At 65.9% G+C, this 16,754-nt stretch overlaps 2 protein-coding genes across 2 annotated transcripts in view; both read left to right on the forward strand.

Annotated features, from left to right (window-relative positions):
- On the forward strand, positions 1–13,033 carry LOC128899835 (protein Wiz-like; the record flags this gene model as incomplete). The annotated part of the gene is made up of 6 exons (XM_054179543.1): positions 1–217; positions 7,140–7,200; positions 8,234–9,707; positions 9,777–10,061; positions 10,141–10,810; positions 12,930–13,033. Coding segments are annotated over 6 exons (2,811 nt in total), but the record flags the coding sequence as incomplete, so codon positions are not given.
- Positions 12,935–16,754, forward strand: part of LOC128899837 (protein Wiz-like) — a 16,700-nt gene continuing 12,880 nt past the window's right edge. Inside the window, exon 1 of the mRNA XM_054179546.1 lies at positions 12,935–13,291. Within this exon, the coding sequence (XP_054035521.1) occupies positions 13,120–13,291 (172 nt within the window). The 5' untranslated portion in view covers positions 12,935–13,119. The remainder of the gene's footprint in view (positions 13,292–16,754) is intronic.

Genomic DNA, 16,754 nt, shown 5'->3' on the forward strand with positions numbered 1-16,754 from the left:
GCTGTGGCGGCGGCGGGCGGCGCCGCGAGGCCCCCGGCCGGCTCGGCGCGGGATGGAGAAGAGCCTCCGCGGCTTCCCCGAGCGCCCCCCGGCCGCCGGCCCCCAGGGGGCGCGCGGGCCCCGGCGCGGCCTCCGCCCCGGCAGGACCCCCCCCGGCCCGAGCCCGGCGCGGAGCTGCCCCGGCCCGGCCTGGCCCCGCAGGCTCCGGCGCCGCACGGTGAGTGCCGGCGGGGGGGGGGGGTGGGGGCTGCTGGGGGGGTCCTGGGGGGGGTCTGGGTCAAGGATGGGTCCTGGGTGGGTTCTGGGTGGACCCTGGATGGGTCCTGAGTCAAGGATGGATCCTGGATGGGTCCTGGTTGGGTTCTGGATGGGTCCTGGTTGGGTTCTGGGTCAAGGATGGATCCTGGATGGATCCTGGATGGGTCCTGGATGGGTTCTGGATGGATCCTGGATGGGTCCTGGTTGGGTTCTGGATGGATCCTGGATGGGTCCTGGTTGGGTTCTGGATGGATCCTGGATGGGTCCTGGTTGGGTTCTGGATGGATCCTGGATGGGTCCTGGATGGGTCCTGGATGGGTTCTGGATGGATCCTGGATGGGTCCTGGATGGGTCTTGGTTGGGTTCTGGATGGATTCTGGATGGGTCCTGGTTGGGTCCTGGATGGATCCTGGATGGGTTCTGGTTGGGTTCTGGATGGATCCTGGATGGGTCCTGGTTGGGTCCTGGATGGGTCCTGGTTGGGTCCTGGATGGGTCCTGGATGGGTCCTGGTTGGGTCCTGGATGGGTTCTGGTTGGGTTCTGGATGGATCCTGGATGGGTCCTGGATGGTTCCTGGGTGGATCCTGGATGGGTTCTGGATGGATCCTGGATGGGTCCTGGATGGGTCTTGGTTGGGTTCTGGATGGATTCTGGATGGGTCCTGGTTGGGTCCTGGATGGATCCTGGATGGGTTCTGGTTGGGTTCTGGATGGATCCTGGATGGGTCCTGGATGGGTCCTGGATGGGTTCTGGATGGGTCCTGGATCAAGGATGGGTCCTGGTTGGGTCCTGGCTGGGTCGTGGATGGGTCCTGGATGGGTCCTGGGTCAAGGATGGATCTTGGACGGATCCTGGATGGGTCCTGGATCGAGGATGGGTCCTGGCTGGGTCGTGGATGGGTCCTGGATAGATCTTGGATGGGGTCTGGATGGTTCTTGTCTGGCTCCTGGCTGGGTCCTGGTTGGGTTCTGGATGGACCCTGGATGGGTTTTAGATTGATCCTGGTTGGCTCCTGGCTGGGTTCTAGGTGGCTCCTGGATAGGTCCTGGTTGGGTTCTAGATGGAACTTGGATGGCTCCTAGATGGCTCCTGGCTCCCGGTTGGCTCCTGGCTTGGTCATGGATGGCTCCTGGCTGCACCCTAGATGGGTCCTAGATGGTTCCAGGCTGGGTCCTGGGTCCTGGCTGGCTCCCAAGTGGCTGCTGGCTCCTGGCTGGACCCTAGATGGGTCCTAGATGGCTCCTGGCTGAGTCCTGGCTGGGTTCTAGATGGCTCCTGGCTGGCTCCTGGGCTGGGGGGGTTGGGGTCTCTTGGTGCTGTTGGAAGTGGTCTCCAAGTCCATTGGCTCATGGTGGAACAGGAGAGGAGCAGGAGCCCAGGCTGGAGGTGTCCCAGAGCTCCTCCTTTGGCCTGCCCAGGGCAGGAGGCTGAGCTCTGAGCTCCTCCTTTCCCCTTGCCCAGGGCAGGAGGCTGAGCTCTGAGCTCCTCCTTTGGCTTCCCCAGGGCAGGAGGCTGAGCTCTGAGCTCCTCCTTTGGCTTTCCCCCTGCCCAGGGCAGGAGGCTGAGCTCTGAGCTCCTCCTTTGGCTTCCCCAGGGCAGGAGGCTGAGCTCTGAGCTCCTCCTTTGGCTTCCCCAGGGCAGGAGGCTGAGCTCTGAGCTCCTCCTTTGGCTTTTGCCTCTGCCCAGGGCAGGAGGCTGAGCTCTGAGCTCCTCCTTTGGCTTTCCCCAGGGCAGGAGGCTGAGCTCTGAGCTCCTCCTTTGGCTTTCCCCAGGGCAGGAGGCTGAGCTCTGAGCTCCTCCTTTGCCTCTGCCCAGGGCAGGAGGCTGAGCTCTGAGCTCCTCCTTTGGCTTTCCCCAGGGCAGGAGGCTGAGCTCTGAGCTCCTCCTTTGCCCCTGCCCAGGGCAGGAGGCTGAGCTCTGAGCTCCTCCTTTGGCTTTCCCCTTGCCCAGGGCAGGAGGCTGAGCTCTGAGCTCCTCCTTTGGCTTTCCCCTTGCCCAGGGCAGGAGGCTGAGCTCTGAGCTCCTCCTTTGGCTTTCCCCCTGCCCAGGGCAGGAGGCTGAGCTCTGAGCTCCTCCTTTGGCTTCCCCAGGGCAGGAGGCTGAGCTCTGAGCTCCTCCTTTGGCTTTCCCCTTGCCCAGGGCAGGAGGCTGAGCTCTGAGCTCCTCCTTTGGCTTGCCCAGGGCAGGAGGCTGAGCTCTGAGCTCCTCCTTTGGCTTCCCCAGGGCAGGAGGCTGAGCTCTGAGCTCCCTGTGGCCTCCTGGGCTGCAGAGCTGTGCCAGCCTTGAGGTCATTTTGGTTGCTGAGCCAAGGGAGTGTTTGAGTCCAGGAGCAGAGGGCAGGGCTGGGCTGCAGCTGGGACGTGGAGAAGCTCTTGGAAACCCTCAGCTGACCTGGAAGGGACCCAAGGCTGCAGAGCTGCCTCTGCTCCAGAGCTGGAGGAGCCAAGGTCTGGGCTCTGGAGAGCTCAAAGGCTTCCAGGGTTGAGAGGCTTTGAAGCTGTGTGGAGGGGAAGGGTTTGGTGGCACCACAAGGGTTGGGTTGAGAGCCCAGGGCCAGGCTGGAGCAGGGCAGAGGAAGCTCCTGAGGGGCAGCCAGGCCAAGGGCAGGCTCCTGGCCCTGCTGGGAAGGAGCCCCTGGCAGTGCTGGGGGACAGCCAGGGGGCCCAGGAGGTCCCCAGGGGGCTGTGCTGGGGGGCAGGAGGAAGAGTGTGGGCAGCAGGGCCCAGAGGGAGCTGCTGCTGCCCCTCTGCTCTGCCCCAGCCAGGCCACAGCCCCAGAGCTGGGGCCAGCTGTGGGCTGCCCAGGGGCAGAGGCCAGGAGCTGCTGGGCCAAGGGGCAGCAGAGCTTGAGGAGATGCTGAGGGCAGCTCTCTGGGGGCTGCTGGGGCTGTGGGGCCTGCAGGAGAGCAGCCCCAGAGGGCAGCTCCTGCCTGGGGGCCAGAGCTGGAGGGGGGAGGGCAGGAGGCTGGGGCTGGGCTGTGCCCAGGGGCAGCAAGGGGCAGCCCAGGAGGTGCCAGCAGGAGCAAGCTCTTGGCTTGGAGGCTGCAGAGGCCTCAGGGAGGTCGTGGAGCCTCCTGCTGGGGGGGCAGCTGCCCCCTGGGGCTCCTGGGGGCACCCTGGAGGAGCAGGGGGGTGGCAGTGGGGCAGCTCCAGGGGTCCCTTCCCACCTCCCCAGGTTGGCATTGAGAGGACTCTGAGGTCTTCAACCCCTTCCCCCCCCTCCAGGAGAACATCCTTGGGTGGTCTTTGATCAGCCCCCCCCTGCCAGGCCTGTGCTGAGCAGAGCTGCTGCTGCCAGCTGGGTCCCCCCCTGGCTGTGCTTGGAGGAGGCTTCCCCTCCATGCTGAGGCTGTCCAAGGCCCTCAGCTCCTTCCCTGCTCAGCTTTCAGGGGGGCTATAAATAGCCCCCCCGAGGTGCCCCCCCGTGGCCTCCCTCCTCCTCCTCCTCCTCCTGAACCAGGCCAAGGGCTAAAAATAGGCAGAGGACAAACCCAGGGCCCCACCAGGGCTTCTTCTCCTGCCTTGCAAAGTAGGACATGACCCAAAGCTGCTTCTCCCCTGGGCAGGGAGAGCTCTCTGCTGCTGCAGCTTGGCCAAGCCCCTGGGGGACCCCAGGTGGGGGCAGAGCTTTGGGGGGGGGGGAGCTCTGCCTCTGGCCTGCAGCCCCAAAGGCTTCTCCTGCTCCATCCCTGCTGGAAAACATCAGCCCAGGAATGCCAGGGGCAGCTCCAAGCCCCTGACCCAGGGCAGCTCCAAGCCCCTGGCCCAGGGCAGCTCCAAGCCCTGACCCAGGGCAGCTCCAAGCCCCTGACCCAGGGCAGCTCCCAGCCCCTGGCCCAGAGCAGCTCCCAGCCCCTGGCCCAGAGCAGCTCCCAGCCCCTGGCCCAGAGCAGCTCCCAGCCCCTGGCCCAGGGGCAGCTCCCAGCCCCTGGCCCAGAGCAGCTCCCAGCCCCTGGCCCAGGGCAGCTCCCAGCCCCTGGCCCGGAGCAGCTCCCAGCCCCTGGCCCGGGGCAGCTCCCAGCCCCTGGCCCAGGGCAGCTCCCAGCCCCTGGCCCAGAGCAGCTCCCAGCCCCTGGCCCAGGGCAGCTCCCAGCCCCTGGCCCAGGGCAGCTCCAAGCCCCTGACCCAGGGCAGCTCCAAGCCCCTGACCCAGGGCAGCTCCAAGCCCCTGGCCCAGGGCAGCTCCAAGCCCTGACCCAGGGCAGCTCCAAGCAGCCTGAGGCTCCCCAGGGACCCTCAGAGCTCCTCAAGCCACCTCCAAAGCTCCTCTGGCCAAGAAGGTTGGAAGGAAGCTGCAAGGGGACTCAGCTCCAGCTCAGCCCCCAGCAGCTGAGGATCCTCTCCAGCAACCTCCTGAGGCTCCCCAGGGACCCTCAGAGCTCCTCAGCCACCCCCAGGCCCTCTCCTTGGTGTCCTCTGGGTGAGGAGGTTGCAAAGAGGACTCAGCTCCAGCTCAGCCCCCAGCAGCCTGAGGCTCCCCAGGGACCCCCAGAGCTCCTCAGGCAGCTTCCCACCCCCCCTCCAGGGTTGTCCTCCTGGCCCAGGGAGGTTGGAGAAGCTCCTGCCCTGGGCTGCTGCCAAGGCCAGCAGAGCCACCCTTGCTGTCTGCTGCTGGCAGCAGGAGCCTCTTCCCCTCTTCCTCCCCCCTCCTCCTCCTCCTCCTCCTTCCTCCTGCTGGGGGCTTGGGGAAGGCTTCCTCAAGCCCAACCTTCTCCCCCCCTGGCTTCAGGGTTGGTGTTTTTTGGGGGGGGGGGGGGAAGAGGGGAGCTGAGGAGGGTTTGGGGGGTTGTTTTTCTTCTCCCCCCCTCTCCCCTCCCCTCCCCTCTCCTCCCTTCCCTTCCTTGCAGTCCTTGGAGGCCTTCCAGCAGGGAGGGGATGGCTGAGGAGCAGAGCTTGGAGCTGCTGCCAGCAGGGTTGGCCTGGGGCCACCAGCCCTGGGGCTGCAGGTTGCAGAGCCCTGGGAGATGCCAGCTGGGGGCTTTGGGGTTCCCTCCCAGGTGGGGACCCTCCAGGTGGGGTCTAGATGGACCCTGCCAGTAGCACCCTGCAGGTGGGACCCTCTAGATGGGACCCTGGAGATGGAGCTGGGAGATGGGACCCTGGAGATGGAGATGGGACCTTGGGGATGGGATCTTGGTGATGGACCTTGGAGATGGGGCCTTGGTGATGAGACTTTGGTGATAGAGCTGGAGGATAGGACCTTGGAAATGGGACCTTGGAGCTGGAGGATGAGAGGTGGCAGTGGGACCCTGGAGATGGGACCCTGGTGATGGACCTTGGAGATGGAGCTGGAGGATAGGACCTTGGAGATGGACCTGGAGCTGGGACCTTGATGATGGAGCTGGAGGATAGGACCCTGCAGATGGGACCTTGGTGATGGAGCTGGAGGATAGGACCCTGCAGATGGGACCTTGGTGATGGAGCTGGTGGATGGAGCTGGTGGATGAGGCTTGGCAGTGGGACCTGGGAGCTGTGCTGGAGGAAGAGCAGCAAGGAGGTCCCCCATGGCCCTGCCTGGAAGGTGTTTGAGCTCTTGGAGCCCAGCCAGAGCTCAGGAGCTGAGCTTCCCCCTGGCTGAGGTCCCTCTGGAGGAGCTGCCATGGCCATAGAGAGCAACATCTGGAGGCTCCCCAAGGCCAGGAGGATGTTGAAGGCCTTCACCTGCAGCTGGCTCCTGGCAGCCAGGCTCTGCAGGGCCCCCCCCTGGCTGGGTGCTCCTGGGCAGGAGGATGAATCTTGGCCCTGTTGGCTTCTCAGGCAGACAGCTGCTGAAGATAGGAGCTGGGCTGGGGCTCAGGAGAACCAAAGAAGCCCTGGAGGCCTCCTGCTGCCACCACTGCACAGCCAGCCCAGCTCTGGGACCCCTCCAGCAGTCCCAACCCCTCTGGGGACTGCTGGAGGAGCTCTGGGGGCATCCAGCAGCTGCCCAGCTAGGCCTGGGAGCACCTCCAGCTGCTCCAGAGGTGATTTAAGGAGGCAGAGAGAAGCTGGGGGGCTGGAGGGTCAGGAAGCCAACCCTGCGGGGCTGGAGGGTCAGGAAGTCAGCCCTGGGGGGCTGGAGGGTCAGGAAGCCTACCCTGGGGGGCTGTGGGTAGGAATAGGGAGGGGATGCTCAGGAGCCTCATCCATGGACCACTGCGTTGAGGACCATGCTGGGGTGGCCCAGGAGAAGGTCCTGGGAGGGAGCTCTGGGCTGGGATCCTGTCCCCAGGAGCTGGAGAGGAGCTCTGGGCTGGGATCCTGGAGCTGGAGAGGAGCTCTGTGGCTGGGATCCTGACCCCTGCAGAGGAGCTCTGGGCTGGGATCCCTGGAGCTGGAGAGGAGCTCTGGGCTGGGATCCTGGAGCTGGAGAGGAGCTCTGGGCTGGGATCCTGACCCTGCAGAGGAGCTCTGGGCTGGGATCCTGACCCTGCAGAGGAGCTCTGGGCTGGGATCCTGACCCTGGAGAGAGGAGCTCTGGGCTGGGATCCTGGAGCTGGAGAGGAGCTCTGGGCTGGGATCCTGACCCTGCAGAGGAGCTCTGGGCTGGGGTCCTGACCCTGCAGAGGGGCTCTGGGCTGGGATCCTGACCCTGCAGAGGAGCTCTGGGCTGGGATCCTGTCCCTGCAGCAGGGCTGGCAGGGGCTGGGCCTTGGCCACCTTCTCAGCAGCCTGGGATTCAAAGCCTCTTAGGGCTGGCTGGGCAAATCCTGCCCTAATCCTGAGCCAGCTGCAGGAGCAGAGGTTGGGCAGCAGGAGCTGGGGGGGGGGTTGTGGGGGGGGTTTGAGCTGCTTGGGAAAGCTTCTGGAGGAGCCAACCTGACCCACAGGAGCCCAGGGGCTTGGGTTTGGGGGGTGGGGGTGCTGGAAGCTGACCCTGGGGCTCTCTTTGTCTCTTGTAGGTGAGCCTGGGCCTGGCCTCTCCGGCGCCCTCCCGGTCCCAGCTCCCCGGAGCGAGCTTGGGTGAGTCCCCCAGGGGCTGCCAGGCAGCAGGAGAGGCCTCTCCAGGGGCTGGGGGCTGCTCCACTGCCCCCAGAAGATCTCCCCCAGGCTTTTCTCAGCACCAGGGGTGCCAGAAGGTCCCCTTGGAGCCCCCCAGCTGAGCTCTGGGGGCTGCTCTGATCCAGCTGGCTTGGGCCTGCTGCCCAAAAAGCCACCCTGGGGCCATCCCAGGTCCCCTTGGGGCCATCCCAGTCCCTTTTGGGGCCATCCCAGTTTGCCTTAAGGATTCCCAGACCCCCCTGGGGCCATCCCAGTTCCCTTTGGAGCATAGGCTGGAGCTGGGCTGGGGATGGGATGGAGCTGAGCTGGAGCTGGGATGGGGACAGGATGGAGCTGAGCTGGGGATGAGCTGGGGCTGGGATAGAGCTGAGCTGGGGCTGGGATAGAGCTGGGCTGGAGCTGGGATAGAGCTGGGCTGGGGCTGGGCTGGGGCTGGGACAGGATGGAGCTGAGCTGGGGATGAGCTGGGGCTGGGATAGAGCTGAGCTGGGGCTGGGATAGAGCTGGGCTGGAGCTGGGATAGAGCTGGAGCTGGGCTGGAGCTGGGCTGGAGCTGGGCTGGAGCTGGGCTGGAGCTGGGCTGGAGGACAGGTTGGAGACCTTCAGCTTGGAGGAGCTCTGTGAAGAGCTCTTTGGCCTGGGGGTGCCCAGGGCCATCCCCTCCTGGTGAGGCCACCTGAGCTGGCTGGCACTGAGGTGCCCAAGCCCCTCGGGGAGCTGGGGGGCAGGGAGCAGGGCTGGGGGGAGCTGAGCTGTGGGCCCAGGAGGGGTGGTGAGGGGAAGCCCCCAGCCCTGGCTGGGCAGGAGGAGCTGCTGGGAGGATTGCAGGGCAGGGCTGGGGCTGTGCCTCTGGGGCTGACCCTGGGAGGTCTCCAGCCCCTGGCAGGCCCCCAGGGCCAGGCTGTGGGGGCTGCAGAGGGTGGGCTTGGGCTCAGCACCCTGCAGCCGGCGGCTCAGCACCGAGCGGTCCCCGACCCTGCCCCTTCCTTTGCAGCTCCGCCAGCAAGGAGCAGTTGGACTTCAAGCAGGCTTTGTCCAGGCCAGAGGCCAGGAGCTGCTTGGAGCTGAGGGCCATGGCTGTGGCCAGCAGCGTGGCCTGGGCCAGCCCCAGCCTGGAGAGCAGAGAAGAAAGCACTTTAGAAAGGCTTCCAGGCCCGAAGGACTCCTCCGAGGCTGCGCAGTGCAGGAGGGACTCAGCCTGCAGCCTGGAGCCCCAGGGGGACCCAGAGAGGCTGGAGAGCGACCTGGAGGAGCTGGCTGGCGGGGAGGGGGCGGCAGAGGCCTCCCCCAGCCCCAGCCCCAGCGGCAGCAGCGGCGCGGGGGGCGGCGGTGGGGAGGAGGAGGAGGAGGAATTTCTTCCCAGCCAACCAAAGCAGCTCGAAGGCCTCAGCAAAGAGCACTTAGAGAAGGGCAAGAGGGGGCCCCAGAGGCTGGAGTGGATCTCCAGCAGCCCCCCCCTGCCCCCCAGCACCACCAGTCCAAGCCCTCCTTACAAAGACATCACCAAGCCAACAGATGTAGCAACCACCTTGGCCTTCCTGGGCCAGGCTGTGCGTGAAGTGCCTCCTCCTCCTCCTCCTCCTCCTCTCCCTCCTCCTCCTCCTCCCCTTGCTCCTTCCCCTCCTCCTCCTCCAACGGTCTTCAGGAAGGCCTTGAACCCCATCCTGGGCAAGCCCAAAGCCTTGGAGGCTCCCCCAGCCCACAGGAAGGCTTTGGCCACGGACCCGGAGGCGGCCGACCCCCTGGCCGGGGCCGAGTGGCCGCTGGCCAAGGCAGGGCTGCAGCTGGGCCCCGACCTGGCCCCGGCCAAGCAGAGCTGGACGGTGAACGCCGAGGACTCGGTGGAGAGGCTCCCAGCCCCGGGGGAGAGGCTCCCAACCCTCTCCCTGGAGCCCATCCCAGCCCCTGGCGGCTCCTACGAGCTGGAGGTGAGGCCCTACGGCGTCTGCAGCCTGCTGCTGGAGGAGGAGGAGGAGCAGCAGCCGCAGCAGGGCGAGGGGGAGCTGGGGCAGCCACAGCCGCAGGAGGAGGAAGAGGAGGAGGAGGAGGAGGAGGACCCCGCGGTGTACACCTGCATCGAGTGCAGCATCTACTTCAGGAGGAAGGAGCACCTGCTGGAGCACATGCTGCAGCACAGCGCCGGGGCCGCCGGGGAGCCGGCGGGGGGCCCCTGCCGGCTGTGCTGCGGGGAGTGCGGCTGGGCCTTCGGCGACGCCGGCGCCCTGCAGCGGCACCGCCGCCTGCACCAGCAGTCCCGGGAGAGGATCATGGAGGAGATCCAGAAGCTGGAGGAGCCGCCGGAGGAGGGCCGGGAGGCCAGGCTGCGCTGCCCCCAGTGCGGCTTCGGCACCAACTCCTCCAAGGCCTTCGTGCAGCACGCCAAGATGCACGTCCGGGAGCGCAGGGAGCGGGGGGCCGAGCCCCTCGGCCTCTTCGGGGGGCTGCAGGGGGAGCGCAGCCTCTTGCACGCCGGCCAGCAGCAGCAGCAGCAGCAGCAGCAGCAGCAGCAGCAGCAGCAGCTGCAGCTCCCCCTGCAGCTGCAGCCAGCCCCCGAGGGGCCGGGCGCCTGCGGCCTCTGCGGCTTCCCGGCCCCCAGCGCGGGCGCCCTGCGGGAGCACCTGCGCTACGCCCACCCCCAGCCGCCCTGGGAGGGCTGCCGGGAGGCCGCCGCCGGCCGGCCGGGCCCCAGCAGGGAGGCCGAGAGGCTCTTCCCCCCGCCCCGGGAAGCCTCAGCCCTCTACGAAGGCCTCCAGGGCTTCCCCCCGGGCGCCCCCCGGGCCGAGAAGGGCAGCAGAAGGGAGAGCCCCGGGGCAGGCTTCCAGGCCAGGAAGGGGTCCTCGGCCTATGGGGCCCCCCACAGAGGCCCGGGGGGGTCCCGGGCTCCCCAGGGCTTGCTCCCAGCTGGCCCTGCTGAAGAGGAGGGCGGCGGCGGCGGCCGGGCGCCCGCAGGGGGACGGCGAAGCCTCCCGCGGCCCCCCGGAGCTGAGCCTCGGCAGGGGCCTGGGAGCCATCGTGGTGCCCCAGGCCGCCCTGGAGCTGAAGAGGACCTTCCGGGAGGCCCTGAGGGCGGCCGACCCCTGGGGGGCCTCGGAGGAGCAGCGGCGGCAGCTGAGGATGATGGTGCCCATCGTCCTCCTCAGCGAGGTCAGCCTCCACCCCAGGGCCACCAAGAGGCCCCGGGGGAAGCCCTTCAGGAAGAAGCCCTCCCTGGCCCAGCCCTTCGCCCCCCAGCCCCCCAGGGAGCTGCTGGTGGAGGAGGAGGAGGAGGAGGAGGAGGAGGAAGAGGAGGAGGAGGAGGCTGTGCCCTTGGACGTGCTGCTCTTCGACGCGCCCCTGGAGGGCCCCCTGGAGCTGGAGGAGCTGCTGGGGCCGGACTCAGGCGTGCTGAAGAACGAGGAGAGGAAGTGCCCCTACTGCCCTGACAGGTTCCACAACGGCATTGGCCTGGCCAACCACGTCAGGGGCCACCTCAACAGGGTGGGGGTCAGCTACAACGTCCGGCACTTCATCTCGGCCGAGGAGGTCAAAGCCATCGAGCAGAAGTTCTCCTTCCAGAAGAAGAAGAAGAAAGGTAGGGGGGGGGAGGGGAGGGCCCCAGCCCCCTGCCCCAGCACCCCCAGAGTGGGCTCAGGGCTGGGAGGGAGCTCAAGGCTTGGAAGGGGCTCAGGGCTTGGAAGGAGCTCAAGGTTGGAAGGGAGCTCAAGGCTTGGAAGGGAGCTCAAGGCTCGGAAGGGAGCTCAAGGCTCAAGGCTCGGAAGGGAGCTCAAGGCTCAAGGCTTGGAAGGGGCTCAAGGCTTGGAAGGGGCTCAAGGCTCAGGGTTGGAAGGGAGCTCAAGGGTTGGAAGGGAGCTCAGGGCTTGGAAGGAGCTCAAGGCTCAAGGCTTGGAAGGGAGCTCAAGGCTTGGAAGGGAGCTCAAGGCTTGGAAGGGAGCTCAAGGCTCAGGGCTTGGAAGGGAGCTGAAGGCTCAAGGGTTGGAAGGGAGCTCAAGGCTTGGAAGAGAGCTCAAGGCTCAGTGCTTGGAAGGGAGCTCAAGGCTTGGAAGGGAGCTCAAGGGCTTGGAAGGGAGCTCAAGGCTCAAGGCTTGGAAGGAGCTCAGGGCTTGGAAGGAGCTCAAGGCTCAAGGCTTGGAAGGGAGCTCAAGGCTTGGAAGGGAGCTCAGGCTTGGAAGGGCTCAAGGCTCAAGGCTTGGAAGGGAGCTCAGGGCTTGGAAGAGAGCTCAAGGCTCAAGGCTTGGAAGGGAGCTCAAGGCTTGGAAGGGAGCTCAAGGCTCAAGGCTTGGAAGGGAGCTGAAGGGTTGGAAGGGAGCTCAAGGCTCAGGGCTTGGAAGGGAGCTGAAGGCTCAAGGCTTGGAAGGGAGCTCAAGGCTTGGAAGAGAGCTCAAGGCTCAGGGCTTGGAAGGGAGCTGAAGGCTCAAGGCTTGGAAGGGAGCTCAGGGCTTGGAAGGGAGCTCAGGGCTTGGAAGGGAGCTCAAGGCTCAAGGCTTGGAAGGGAGCTGAAGGCTCAAGGCTTGGAAGGGAGCTCAAGGCTTGGAAGGGAGCTCAAGGCTTGGAAGGGAGCTCAAGGCTCAAGGCTTGGAAGGGAGCTCAAGGCTTGGAAGGGAGCTCAAGGCTCAAGGCTTGGAAGGGAGCTCAAGGGTTGGAAGAGAGCTCAAGGCTCAAGGCTTGGAAGGGAGCTCAAGGCTCAAGGCTTGGAAGGGAGCTCAAGGCTTGGAAGGAGCTCAGGGCTTGGAAGGGAGCTCAAGGCTCAAGGCTTGGAAGGGAGCTCAAGGCTTGGAAGGGAGCTCAAGGCTTGGAAGGGAGCTCAAGGCTCAGGGCTTGGAAGGGAGCTCAAGGCTTTGGCCACACTTCTGCTGCTGGTGGCTTGCAGCCTTCTCCCACCCAGCCTCTGGGTAGGTCTGGGGCTGGTGGGCAACCTCCACCCAAGTGCTGCTGGCACCACTGGGTGCTCCTGCCCTGCCCTGCCAGAGCTCTCCTGCTCCTGATGGAGCTCCCAGGATCCTTGCCTGGCATCATCTCTGCTGGGCAGCTCCATGGAGAAGGAGCTGAGAGTGCTGGGGGACAGCCAGGGGCCCAGGAGGTCCCCAGGGGGCTGTGCTGGGGGGCAGGAGGAAGAGTGTGGGCAGCAGGGCCCAGAGGGAGCTGCTGCTGCCCCTCTGCTCTGCCCCAGCCAGGCCACAGCCCCAGAGCTGGGGCCAGCTGTGGGCTGCCCAGGGGCAGAGGCCAGGAGCTGCTGGGCCAAGGGGCAGCAGAGCTTGAGGAGATGCTGAGGGCAGCTCTCTGGGGGCTGCTGGGGCTGTGGGGCCTGCAGGAGAGCAGCCCCAGAGGGCAGCTCCTGCCTGGGGGCCAGAGCTGGAGGGGGGAGGGCAGGAGGCTGGGGCTGGGCTGTGCCCAGGGGCAGCAAGGGGCAGCCCAGGAGGTGCCAGCAGGAGCAAGCTCTTGGCTTGGAGGCTGCAGAGGCCTCAGGGAGGTCGTGGAGCCTCCTCCTGTGGGGAGCCTCCAAGCCCAGCTGCCCCTTGGGGCTCCTGGGCCCTGGGCTGTCCCTTGCCCACGGCAGGGAGCTCGGAGCTGGCTGAGCTCTGAGCCTGGAGCTGGCTTCTGTGATCCCCTGCCCTCAGAGGGGGCTGGGGGGTGGGGGAGGGCTTGGCTTTGAAGCCCTGCAGCTCACCCTGGTGTCCTCCTTCCCCCTGCAGTGGCCAACTTCGACCCCAGCACCTTCAGCCTGATGCGCTGCGAGTTCTGCGGCGCCGGCTTCGACACCCGGGCCGGGCTCTCCAGCCACGCCAGGGCCCCCTGAGGGACTTTGGCATCACCAACTGGGAGCTCACCATCTCCCCCATCAACATCCTGAAGGAGCTCCTGGCCAGCTCAGCCGAGCTGCCCATGCTGCAGGCGGCCCTGGGGCAGAGCCTCCCTCCCCGGGCCGGGACAGGGACCCCCAGGGCTTCGCCTCCCGCAAGAGCCTCACCCCATGTCCGAGGGCAGCGTGCCCAGGTCTCCTCTCTCCCCTTCCCACCAGCCTGGCCAGAGGAGTCCCTGCAGCCCTACAGAGATGGTAAGGAGCCACCCTGAGTCCTGCTTCGGGCCCTCCCCTCACCCGGCCTCCCCCAGCCCCGGGGTCCTCCTGGAGGGGAAGGCTCTGGGGCAGCCGCAGCTCCTCTGTGCCTCTCCTGCCTGGATCCTCTGGGATCTGCTGGAAGGAGAGGGAGGGAGAGGGGAGAAGTGGGCAGGGGTGGGGGGAGGCAGTGGGTCCCACTGGGGAGATGGGCTTTGGACCCTCTGGGGTTGGGCTTTGGACCCTCTGGGTTTGGGCTTTGGACCCTCTGGGTTTGGGCTTTGGACCCTTTGGGCTTTGGACCCTTTGGGCTTTGGACCCTTTGGGCTTTGGACCCTTTGGGCTTTGGACCCTTTGGGTTTGGGCTTTGGACCCTTTGGGTTTGGGCTTTGGACCCTTTGGGTTTGGACCCTCTGGGTTTGGGCTTTGGACCCTTTGGGCTTTGGACCTCTGGGTTTGGGCTTTGGACCCTTTGGGCTTTGGACCTCTGGGTTTGGGCTTTGGACCCTTTGGGTTTGGACCTTTGGGTTTGTCTTGGGTTTAGGCTTTGGACCTTTAGGTCTTTAGACCTTGGATCTTTGGGCTCTGGACCTTTGGGTTTGGGCTTTGGACCTTTGGGTTTGGGCTTTGGACCTTTGGGTTTGGACCTTGGACCTTTGGCCTTTGGACCCTTTGGGTTTGGGCTTTGGACCCTTTGGGTTTGGGCTTTGGACCCTTTGGGCTTTGGACCTTTGGGTTTGGACCTTGGACCTTTGGCCTTTGGACCTTGGACCTTTGGCCTTTGGACCCTTTGGGGTTGGGCTTTGGACCCTTTGGGGTTGGACCTTTGGGTTTGGCTTTGGACCTTTGGGTTTGTCTTGGGCCTTGGGTTTAGGCTTTGGATCTTTGATCTTTGGACCTTTGAGTTTGGGCTTTGGACCTTTTGGCCTTTGGACCTTGGACCTTTGAGCTTTGGACTTTTGGGGTTGGCTTTGGGCCTTTGGGTTTGGGCTTTGGACCTTTGAGTTAGGTTATTTGACCTTTGGGTTAGCTTGGGGCCTTTGGCTTTGGGCCTTTGAGTTTGGTCTTTGGACCTTTGGGTTTGTCTTGGACCTTTGGGCTTTGGACCTTTGGATTCTGCCCTGTCCAGGAGCAAGCTTCCCATGGTGGAAAGCTCTAAAGCTTTCCAAGCCCTGGGGCAGAGCATGGCTGGAGGGAAGCAGAGGGCACCAGTGGTGCCTGGTGGCCCTGGCAGGGTTAGGCAGTGGTTGGACTCCATCACCCTGAAGGTCTTCTCCAAGCACTGCTTGGTGGAACCAGTCCAGGCCTGGAGGGGCTCAGCCCCACAGCCGTGGCCCAGGGAGCTGTGGTCACCTCTCAGCTGCTTGGCCTCTGTGTCAGGCTGCCATGGGGAGGGGCAGAAGGTCCTCCCCAAGTGGATTGGGGTCTGGGAGGCTTGGGATTGGGAGCTGGTTCCCCTCCAGATGCTGTGGAGCAGCTCCAGAGCTCCCTTCCAGGCTGGGATTGGGAGCTGGTTCCCCTCCAGATGCTGTGGAGCAGCTCCAGAGCACCCTTCCAGGCTGGGATTGGGAGCTGGTTCCCCTCCAGATGCTGTGGAGCAGCTCCAGAGCTCCCTTCCAGGCTGGGATTGGGAGCTGGTTCCCCTCCAGATGCTGTGGAGCAGCTCCAGAGCTCCCTTCCAGGCTGGGATTGGGAGCTGGTTCCCCTCCAGCACTGCAGCTCCAAACTCTGCCCCAGGGCAGATCCCATCCCAGGCAGCTCCTGGTGCAAGGCTCCACAGAAAGGCCAAGCTGGCCCCAAAGCCTTCCCAGCCTGGGGCTCTGCCAGGACTGGAAACCCCCTGGGGGTGCTTGGGGCAGCCCCTGGAGGGCCTCAGAGCAGCTTCTGCCCAAGGGGTGAGGAGCAGCAACCCCCTGGGGGTGCTGGGTGGAGGTGGTGCTGGGGAAGCCTCCTCCTCCCTCCTGGCAGCTTTGAGGCTCTCCTTGGGGTGGCAGAAGCTGGTTGGAGGGGCTGGGGGTGGGGAGAGGGCAGAGTGTGGGCAGCTGATGGCAGGGGAGGTCGAGGCAGCTCCTTCCTGCTGCTGAGCTGGGCTCAGCTGGCCCCAGGCTGGAGGCTGGGGACAGAAAATAGGTCAGGCCTGGAAATGTGAGCTGGCTGCTGGGCTCAGGTGACCTCAGCCAAGGCTCTGCCTGGCTTCTGCTCTTGGCTCAGGGCTGGGAACATCTCCAGCTCCTTTGGTGGCCTCCAGCTCAGGTTGCCTTCAGCTGCTGGTGGGAGACAGCAGGGTGGGGAAGGGACCTAGGAAAAGGCTCTGGAGCTGAGCTTGGGGTTGGGTTGGGTTCAACCTGGTGTGGAAACCCAGATGGAGGTCAGCAGGAGGTGGCCAGGCTGGAGAGCAGGGCAGAGGAAGCTCCTGAGGGGCAGCCAGGCCAAGGGCAGGCTCCTGGCCCTGCTGGGAAGGAGCCCCTGGCAGTGCTGGGGGACAGCCAGGGGGGCCCAGGAGGTCCCCAGGGGGCTGTGCTGGGGGGCAGGAGGAAGAGTGTGGGCAGCAGGGCCCAGAGGGAGCTGCTGCTGCCCCTCTGCTCTGCCCCAGCCAGGCCACAGCCCCAGAGCTGGGGCCAGCTGTGGGCTGCCCAGGGGCAGAGGCCAGGAGCTGCTGGGCCAAGGGGCAGCAGAGCTTGAGGAGATGCTGAGGGCAGCTCTCTGGGGGCTGCTGGGGCTGTGGGGCCTGCAGGAGAGCAGCCCCAGAGGGCAGCTCCTGCCTGGGGGCCAGAGCTGGAGGGGGGAGGGCAGGAGGCTGGGGCTGGGCTGTGCCCAGGGGGCAGCAAGGGGCAGCCCAGGAGGTGCCAGCAGGAGCAAGCTCTTGGCTTGGAGGCTGCAGAGGCCTCAGGGAGGGGTCGTGGAGCCTCCTGCTGGGGGGGGGGCAGCTGCCCCCTGGGGCTCCTGGGGGCACCCTGGAGGAGCAGGGGGGTGGCAGTGGGGCAGCCCCAGGGGTCCCTTCCCACCCCCTCCAGGCTGGGCCTGAGCTCTGTGGTTCCTCCAGGAGCAGCTGAGGAAGCTCCAAGCTCCCTGAGCCAGGAAGCTGCTGGGGGGCAGCAGGGCAGGCCCAGGAGGCAGCAGCTTGCAGCCAGCCCTCAGGGGAGGCTTTTGGGCTCCCAACCTGCAGCCTCTGGGAGGCCCTCCCAGAACCTCTGGGGGAGGCCTTGGAGCTCTCCTGGGTTTGCTTCCAGCCCTGCTGAGGCCCTTGGGGAGGCTCTGAGCTGCAGCTTCTTTCCCAGCCAGCCTGGGGAGGACCTTGAGGAGGTTGCTGCTGTTTGGTTAACCCTTGGCCAGCCCTGGCTGGGAGCAGGCAGCTGAGCAAACAACCCTGGGGGGATGGAGGCCAAGAGGGTTTGGGCCTCTTCTTGAAGCCCAGGTGGCCTCCAGCCCCACAGCTCCAGGGCTTGGAGACCCCTCCCAGGGC

The sequence above is a fragment of the Dryobates pubescens genome, unplaced genomic scaffold (genome assembly GCF_014839835.1).
Source record: "Dryobates pubescens isolate bDryPub1 unplaced genomic scaffold, bDryPub1.pri scaffold_78_arrow_ctg1, whole genome shotgun sequence".
Taxonomy (NCBI): Eukaryota; Metazoa; Chordata; class Aves; order Piciformes; family Picidae; genus Dryobates; species Dryobates pubescens.